At 43.1% G+C, this 9,104-nt stretch overlaps 3 protein-coding genes and 1 pseudogene across 3 annotated transcripts; all 4 read right to left on the minus strand.

The window, feature by feature from the left end:
- Positions 1 to 246: 246 nt before the first annotated feature.
- Positions 247 to 984, minus strand: LOC140746751 (uncharacterized). The gene has a single exon (XM_073078849.1). It carries the CDS (start codon positions 982 to 984, stop codon positions 247 to 249), a length of 738 nt encoding a protein of 245 aa, XP_072934950.1.
- On the minus strand, positions 984 to 1,886 carry LOC140746752 (uncharacterized). The gene has a single exon (XM_073078850.1). The coding sequence runs from the start codon at positions 1,884 to 1,886 to the stop codon at positions 984 to 986; it is 903 nt and encodes a 300-aa protein (XP_072934951.1).
- A 1,456-nt stretch (positions 1,887 to 3,342) lies between these two features.
- On the minus strand, positions 3,343 to 4,105 carry LOC140746753 (uncharacterized; annotated as a pseudogene).
- A 2,892-nt stretch (positions 4,106 to 6,997) lies between these two features.
- Positions 6,998 to 9,104, minus strand: LOC140746755 (uncharacterized). Its single transcript, XM_073078851.1, has 2 exons — positions 8,568 to 9,104; positions 6,998 to 7,610 (listed from the first exon to the last, which is right to left on the minus strand). The coding sequence occupies exons 1-2, from the start codon at positions 8,837 to 8,839 to the stop codon at positions 6,998 to 7,000; spliced, it is 885 nt and encodes a 294-aa protein (XP_072934952.1). The 5' UTR covers positions 8,840 to 9,104.

Consider the following 9,104-nt stretch of genomic DNA (forward strand, 5'->3'; position numbering starts at 1 on the left):
ATGGATGTGAGGTGATGCGTGATTCATCTGCTACTACGTCGTTACGGGGCATATGCGACGCGGTGCCCCCCCCCCAGAATACGTGGGGCAGCCCGAGCTTGAAGGCCCGGGACGGGATTCTCCTTTGCAGGTACCCGCCTGGGGTATTTGCCTACTTCTTAAGCGCATCGCATATTTTGTGAATACTAGAGCTCCGTTGGTCATTGGCCTTTTGTAGCTAAGCTAAGAGCTGCCAATGTCCGCCCCTCACGTGGCTACAGGTGTTCGTGCCGGACGTGGAGTTAGGTTTATGAGGGGCTTATTATTATTATTATTATCTTTTTTAGGTGCCAGATGCAGTGGTGACGACCATGGGCTCTCCGACGGCCTAGCTGTGCCGTTATCCAACATAGACCTAAATTCGTCTTTGGCTATTTGAAGTTTGTCGGGGGCTAGGCGGCGTGGGGCGCAAGAAACTGGGGGGCCTGATGTGGTACGTATGTGGTGTATCGTGTTGTGAGGAATCGTACGTTGTGTACCAATTGGTCGAGTAATGTCGATGAAGTCAGTCAGTATGTCATTGTATTTAGTGTCGCCGGTCAATACCTTTACCGATGAAAGTTGATGCTCAGAAGCTACAATTGCTGAGACAGAAAGACATGTTGTGCTGTCCAGCAAGCGTCGGTTGCGACAGTCAACTACCAACCCAAAGTAACACAAAAAGTCTATGCCTATTATGGGCTTGGTCACGTCCCCCATTATGAAGTGCCACGGGTAGTTGCGTCTGAGTCCCAGGTCCAGATTCAGGTGGTGGAACCCATATGTTGCAATGGATGACCCGTTGGCAGCGGAGAGCTTGTAGCTAGTTGGTGCTCGACGATCACGCAGGTAAGAATGGGGGAAAACGCAAAGGTCGGTCCCTGTGTCGACCAGGAATTCAGTTTTCGTTTTCCTATCATTGATGAACAGGCGACCTGAGCTGTTAGAGCAATCGTTAGTCGCCATTACTGATTGCTCTTCCCTTTTCCCGCCCGATAGTCGCAAGGCGTCTGGCACTTGTTCGCCTTCTCCCCGTACTTCCAGTGATAGTAGCACAGTGGCTGTCGTCGGTAACTGGATTGCGATCTGAATCGGCTGCGAGAGGGGGACCTTGAAGAAAGACGATGTGATCGCGAACGATGTTTACAACCGCATGAGTCCCCGGTGAGTCGGTCGACTTTAGTTGACAGCTGTTCCATCATCTTCCGAAGTTCGGCTATTTCGCCACGGCAACTATTATAAGGCCCTGATGTCGAAGTTGCTGCCACCTGGTATGATGCTGGAGAAGTCATTTCCTGGACTCGGTCGGCCAGGTCTGCCAACTCGTCGAGGGAATAGGAGGGCTGCGATGCCAACCCAGTTTGGAGGCTATGCGGCAGCCGGCTGCTCCAAATGGAACGCAGGAAGTCTTCCGGGACGGATGGTCGGGCGACGTCCTGGAGATGTCTGTGGAACTGGGTTGGCTTCCTGTCTCCAAGCTCCTCGTGGGTCAACAGCTGCCGTACCTTCTTCTCGTGGGAAGCCGAGAGCCTGTGTATCAGCTCCGTTTTAATTTTGTCATAGCGGTTGATAGCAGGAGGCCTCACGATAATATCTTTCACCGTCTTGGCATGTCGTACTTCGATGTTGGTGATGACATGATTATATTTGGTGTTGTCGTCTGTTATGCCCAAATTTTCAAATTGCCCCTCGAGTAGGGCAAACCAAATTTCGGGATCATCCGGTGAAAATTGCGGTATTTTCAAACTCATTTTGCCGGCATCGGCTGTTGGCGTCTCGCGTTCTGTAGAACCGCGGGGTTTTTGCGGGCGGCAACGTTTGGTAACGTGGCTTGCGCCGGCTGAATGCATGTCGCTGCTATCGGACATTATTAAACGTCGGCTTACTGCTTCTTCTTAAGTGCTCGAAGAGGGTCACCAGTGTAGGTAATGTGGCAATGCGTAAAGTGTCCGTGTGGCAAGGTAATGGAAAGTTCTCAATACGAAACACCGAAATGTTTAATATACGTTTACTACACACACGAAAGAATACAATTAACAGAAAGACACAGTTCAGAAGGAGTGAAAACAGTAAGCGTAGGAAAGTCACAACAGGCACAAGAAAGCATAAGGAAATCAGAAGAAAAATTAGGCACAAGCACGATAGTTCTAGAACGTTCACACGAAAGTCACACACAGTACTAATTACTAAGGGCGATAAGCGCGTAAATGGTGTGAAGCGTATGCGAGCGAATAGCGGCAGGTATTGGTAGCCGAGCGACACGGGCGCGCGAGAAAGGTGCGTGAGTCGACTGGCGAGGCGACCGGGCGCGGCGGCCGCGGGAAGGGCGCGGGCGCAGGGACCGGCCGCAGGCCGCGCTGCGTACGCGCATGAGCGTAGCGGCCGCGCTCGATGCATTCCATGTTATGTGTCCCGGGTTCGAGTCCGGGGTGTGTCATTGTTTTGTGTGCATGTACAAATGTGTAGCTGCGAACGTGTGTAATGTATTTATGTATGTAAGTGTGTGCGTATTTATGTATGTTTGTTTGTATGTATATGTAAGTATGTACTTGTGTGTATGTGGTTGTGTGTGTGTGTGTGTGTATATGTGGTGAACTTGTGAGCCCACACCTCTCTAGTTTTACTGCGGATTCCCCTTACATTTTGGTAATATATATTAATGTGGTCAAACATTGTTAACAGTGAGAAAATACAAGACTAAATATAAGAGACACAGATAAAATTTCATAACATTAACTTTTCTAACTGTTCAATATTTCGCGCAACAATATGGTCCGAGTTTTCGGTTTTTCTTAAGAATACACGACCATTCTTGACCCAAACAAATTTGTAATTTAGTTTTTTAGCTGTTAGTCTAGCAAATGCATGTAATTTCTTTACTTCTGGTATCAAGTGCTCGACGACTTTTAGCTCTTTTATCTGTGTTAATTTTCCCAATAATTCTTTTTTCAAATCCTCATATAGGTTGTTGGTAAAAGAAACAGCTTCTTTGATCTCGATAATTTCCGTGGTCATTGACTTTACTTTATTTTCTATTTGTTTCGGCCGACGGTTTCATCTCATATAACCGTTGAGGGGTCGGCGACGCGCGGGGGCAGCGCAGGCGACCGAAGGGCAGACGAAGCGAGGGGAGTGCTGCAGGCGACCGAAGGGAGGTGAGGCACGGGGGCGGTGCAGGCGACCGGAGGGCAGACGAAGCGAGGGGGGTGCTGCAGGCGACCGAAGGGAGGTGAGGCACGGGGGCGGTGCAGGCGACCGGAGGGCAGACGAAGCGAGGGGGGTGCTGCAGGCGACCGAAGGGAGGTGAGGCACGGGGGCGGTGCAGGCGACCGGAGGGCAGACGAAGCGGGCGGGGTGCTGCAGGCGACCGAAGGGAGGTGAGGCACGGGGGCGGCGCAGGCGACCGGAGAGCAGACGAGGTGCGGGGGTTCTGGATTCCGCGGCGCGGGCGCACGGACTATGGCACGCGCGGACAAACTCCCCGGGTTGAAGAGATATCTTCAAATTCTTCGTCATCAGGTAAGGGACACAAGTTATTCCAGCCTCGTCGGATTATTCCCTTTTTAGTTTTAACTTCGGCAACACGAGTTATTCCATCCACTCCAGGGTAAACGTGGATGACACGACCCAGAGGCCAGACCAGCGGCGGTGATGATCTGTCCTTAATCAGAACAATGGTATTTAGCTTGATTTCTTTCTTTTTTTTCTTCCATTTTGTTTTTTGTTGGAGTGTACAAATATACTCATTTGAAAATCTTCTCCAAAAATGTAGCTTTATAGCTTCTACTCGTTGATGGCGTTAAAGTGTATTGATATTCGAAGGCTCGACAACCTGTGGACTTGGCACAGACGTTAGAGTTCGCCCGATCAGAAAGTGAGCGGGAGTAAGGACAGAAAGGTCTTGGTGATCGGTAGGCAGAGGAATTAAAGGGCGTGAGTTCAAAATAGCCTCTATTTGAGTAAGACAAGTAGACATCTCTTCGTAAGTTAAATGTGTTAATTTCAAAATTCTTTGTAAATGGTGTTTTGTGGAACGAACTGCGGCTTCGGCTATGCCATTAAAATGAGGTGAATATGCAGGTGCAAAGAAGAAATTTATTTATTTATTTATTTATTCTTAAAACACCATTACATCTATCCTTACAGGTTAAACACCCAATACGATAGAGAGGCCTTATTTTAAATACTTAACTAATATGCCGTCATCTGCCAATTCACCAGATATATTTAATTTTGAGAAAAATGATTGTAATTCATTACAAGCACCTACAAAGTTGGTACCGTTATCGGACATAATCGTTTGGGGTTTACCTCGCCGGCTTATGAAGCGACGCAGGGCTGCTACGTACGTGTCTTTGCTTAAATCTGTCACGAGCTTCAAGTGAACTGCCTTGACTGCCAGACATACGAAAATGCAAAGATCAGATTTAAGTAACTTGCAACCACGACCTTTTCGATCTGCTATCAAGATTGGCCCAGCATAGTCGACCGCTACGTGCAAAAACGGAAATTCTGATTTAGTTCTAACCTTCGGTAATTGACCCATCATTGGCTGAGCGGTTTGACATTTATGCCTAAAACATACGATACATTGTTTAACAATATGTCTTGCGAGATTCCTGCCACCTAGTGGCCAATAAGTATTTTTAATATCTGCGAGAAGCAACTGGGGGCCTGCGTGCAAAAGTTTTAAGTGTTTATCACGAAATATTAATTTAGTGATGTGGTGTTTACTGCACAAAATAATGGGGTGTTTTTGATCAAAGGAATAAGGGGAATTATCGAGTCTTCCACCTACTCTGATTATATCATTTAAAATAAATGGAGTTAAAGATACTAGTCTGTTTTTTAATGGTAACTGATTTCCTGATTTTAGAAGGGAATATTCTTCAGCAAACATTTCTTTTTGACCCTGTCTTAAAATAATATTCATAGAGTTAAGCAATTCGTTAAAACTTAAATTACCCACTAACCTATTATGTTTGTTTCTAAAATTGTTCAAAAACCTATATATATATGAAACTGTGTGTACAAGTCTAGTTAGGTTCGAATGTTTTTGTATAAGTCCAGAAATAATATTTGTGGTTGTATACTCGGTCACACCATGAACAAAACTGCACACCTCCGGTAGATCTTGTTGCTCGTTTATGACGGGAAATTTGGGCCATTTATCTTTGTTGTGTTTTAAAAATTATGGTCCTGACCACCGCAGTGAAGATGCACTAATAACATCGGCTTTGACCCCACGAGAAACAAGATACGCGGGATTCTCAAGAGACGGCACATGACTCCACGGATATCCGGCTGTATTTTCATTAATTTCGTTTACTCTGTTGCGTACAAATGATTTTAGACGCTGAACTGGAGTTGCCAACCACCCCAACACTATAGTAGACTCACACCAAAATCTACAAGTAACAGGTATTGTTAACGAACTTACTAGCTTGGCGTATAATCGAGTAGATAATAAAGCGGCGCACAATTCCAGCCGCGGCATGGTAGTTGGCTTTAACGGCGCGACTTTATTTTTAGATGCTATTAATTGTGTATGGACTGTACCGTCTTCACAACACGTGCGACTATATATGCACGCGCCGTAAGCTCGTTCAGAGGCGTCTGAAAATGCATGAAATTCGACATTTGTAGCTTTATCTTGAAGTATCCATCGCGGTATATTCAATGTATTCAGATGAGACAGGTTTTGCGAAAATAATAACCACCTCTCGTTTATATCATGTGGAACAATGTCGTCCCAACCGAGTTTCAATGTCCATAAGCTTTGCAAGATAATTTTTGCTTCCACTACGACGGGGCCTACGAGACCAAGAGGATCGAAAATTTGACTTATTACTGAAAGTATATTTCTTTTGGTGGTCGTCTTGTGTCTTTCTATATTTATTGAAAAGGTTAACGTATCTGAGACAGCGATCCACATGAGACCCAAGGTTTTAGAAAGAGTATTCGAATTTTCAGAGAATTCTAGAAAGTGGTCCGAATCGGTACTACCTGTGAGAAGTTCCTTTAATAATTCTGGGGAATTAGATTTGAATTTGCGTAAATTAAAATTGGCCGAAGAGAGAAATTACACCTTTGGTTTGTACCATAACCTCATCTTTTGAGCTACCGCCACTTAGATAATCGTCGACGTAAAAATCTCTCACTATTGCTAACTTTACAGATGGATCTTCAACTGTATACGAAAGAGAAGAAAGACATTTAGTTGCTAAATACGGAGCAGAAGCTGTGCCATAAGTGACTGTATTTAAGGTATATGTTTTGAGCGGCTGAGAAGGGTCAGAACGAAATATAATTTGTTGTAACGAACGCTGAATAGGATTAATGTCTATAGATCGATACATTTTCTCAATATCTCCTGAAATGACAATCTTGTGCTGGCGAAATCGTAAAAGAATTGATAGGAGATCATCCTGGATTGTGGGTCCAACCATTTGAATGTCATTTAAGGATAATCCGGACGTTGTGATTGCTGAAGCGTCAAACACTGTACGAAGCTTAGTTGTACTGCTTGACTCCCGAAAAACACCATGGTGTGGTAGAAAATATGAACATGAATTGACATGATTACAGGAATTGTGAATAGGAGCTGTATTTTTTGTCATATGTCCTAGCTTCTCATATTCTAACATGAAATTTACGTATTTTTCTTTGAATTTAGGATCTCTCTGAAATTTACGCTCGAGAGCGTGAAATCTAGTTTTTGCTCTTGCATAAGAATCTCCTAGTTCTTTGGGATCCCTCTTTAGAGGCATGGTGACAACGAAACGGCCTTCTTCGTTGCGATATGTATCTCTTTTAAATTTTTCTTCACAGGCACGTTTTTCGCTAGTTAATGAATATTTGGAGGGGATGGAATCCAACTCCCAGAATTGAGACACATTAATATTTTCTTGTTCACTTATAAAATGACATTGGTGAGAATCGGCATTGGATTGCTTTACGTAACCAGAAACTAACCACCCTAATTTAGTCTCGTACAGTCAATTGAATTATTACATATAACATTCCAGAATATTTCAGCTCCTACAAGTATGTCTACAGCGGCGGGGACATTAAACGAAGGATCAGCCAACTGAACATGAGAAGGTATAGGAATGTGTTTTATTGTAATTAATTTGTTAGGCAACAATTTGGTGATTTTAGGTAAAATCAGACAGGTAATTTTTTCTTTGTAATTGCTATAAAGCGAAGATATAGTAACCTGACATGATTGTGTAGATTTACAAGACTGATTTCCAATACTGGACACCGTGGAGTACGTACCGCGTTTTAACAATCCCAGCTGACTACATAACTCAAGCGTCATAAAATTGGCTGTGCTTCCGTTGTCCAGCAGGAGACGTGCAGTATGCGTACCTCCATTAGTGTCGTGGACCTTCACTAACGCTGTGGATAGAAGAATTTGTCTCGAAGTAGTATGCTGTTCGTTACTGGCTGTTAGTACAACACTGTCTATAGGATCATTAGAGTCCGCAGTACAGTTAGCATTTTCAGTAGCTAGTGCAACATTTTCTTGATTAGGTGTAAAACGTGACACCGCAGTGTCATCATTCTTGTGTAAGTGTAACAAGGTGCTATGTTTTTATTTGCAATACCGGCAATGCGTAAGTTGACATCTGATATGAGAATGCCCTGGTCTCAAACAGTTTAAACAAACATTTAAGTCTTTAGCTTTTGAGATCCGATTTTCAATGGACAACTCTCTGAATTTATCACAGTGATATAAGATATGACTTGATCTACACAAAGGACATTGATTTCTTTGTTTATAACTTGTATCTGAAGTACTCGATGCCGATAAAAATGATTTAGTTTTAGAGAGTTCGCCTCGTTGAAATTTTGTTTTATTTTCTTCTATAGCCTCTAATAAATCTGCTCTGTTTCGCAAAAATGTACAAAACTGATCGAGAGTGGGCGGCTCTAATAATGTGTTTCGATATTCTTCCCACTTTCGGTTTGTAATAGAATCCAATTTAGATGCCATCATAAAAATGATAAGAATGTCCCAGTGTTGAGTAGGCTGTTTTAAAATAGTCAAAGCCCTAATGTTTTTATTAGTGACATCCAGTAAACTACGAATAGAGTTGCTTGATTCTTTGAAAATTGGATCAATATTGAATAATGACTGAACATGGTTATTTACTAATAATCTTGAATTATCAAATCGCTCACACAATAATTTCCAAGCTGATATGTAATTATCCTTTGAAAAGTCTATATTTTTTACAATAATTGCGGCACTTCCACATAAGGAAGCACGCAAGTAGTGAAATTTACTGATGTTGTCTAAATTTTCATTATCATGGATCATGGATGTGAACGTGTCTCTAAACTCGAGCCAATCCTGATGAGCGCCATCAAATTTTGGAATATTAATTTTTGGTAATTGAAATCTACAGTTATGATTGCAAGTCCCACCTGAATTGACGTCACTGATGCCTGAACCAGAACACGAGTGACGCCTCTGGTTGCCTTCCTCAGCTTTACTAGCCTTTGCAGCGAGAACAGTATGTGCCGTAGCTACTAGCTGTTAGTACTGCGTCTCGATCCGGTCACGGTCTGCATATTGTTCATCAGGACAGTCACATAGAGACTCGATTTCAGTCTGCAGAACATCAAATTCCTGTAAAATATTTTCAATACGAGTTACGCGAAGTCGAAGTTCCTTTGCATGAATTTCACTAAGCTCTGAATACGATTTAGCGAGATTTAGATGTGTCTCAAACTGAGTTAGCTTTGCTTTTATGCTTGCTTTCTTTTTCTTAAGTTTACTAAGTGTAAGATCTTTATTATCCTCAGGCATGATTAACTATTAGTAAAGAATTATAAGTTCAACCGAAATCCTATTACGCGGCGAAAGAATTCAAAGAAGTACAAAAAAGCAGTGCAGGTAATAGATCTAAAGATAATAATCAGCTGACGGGCCTTGCGTCGCAGCGTAACAGATGCGTAACGGTTAACACCGGTAGGTATCTTAAAGCGGGCGTTTGAACACCGAGCGATCGGTTAGAATTTAAGCGGAATTAGAATTTGCTTGACGACAGCAATAATGCAATGACAACGATATA

The sequence above is a fragment of the Epargyreus clarus genome, unplaced genomic scaffold (assembly GCF_041222505.1).
Source record: "Epargyreus clarus isolate Ecla_fem2 unplaced genomic scaffold, WU_Ecla_fem_2.2 ptg000013l, whole genome shotgun sequence".
Taxonomy (NCBI): domain Eukaryota; kingdom Metazoa; phylum Arthropoda; class Insecta; order Lepidoptera; family Hesperiidae; genus Epargyreus; species Epargyreus clarus.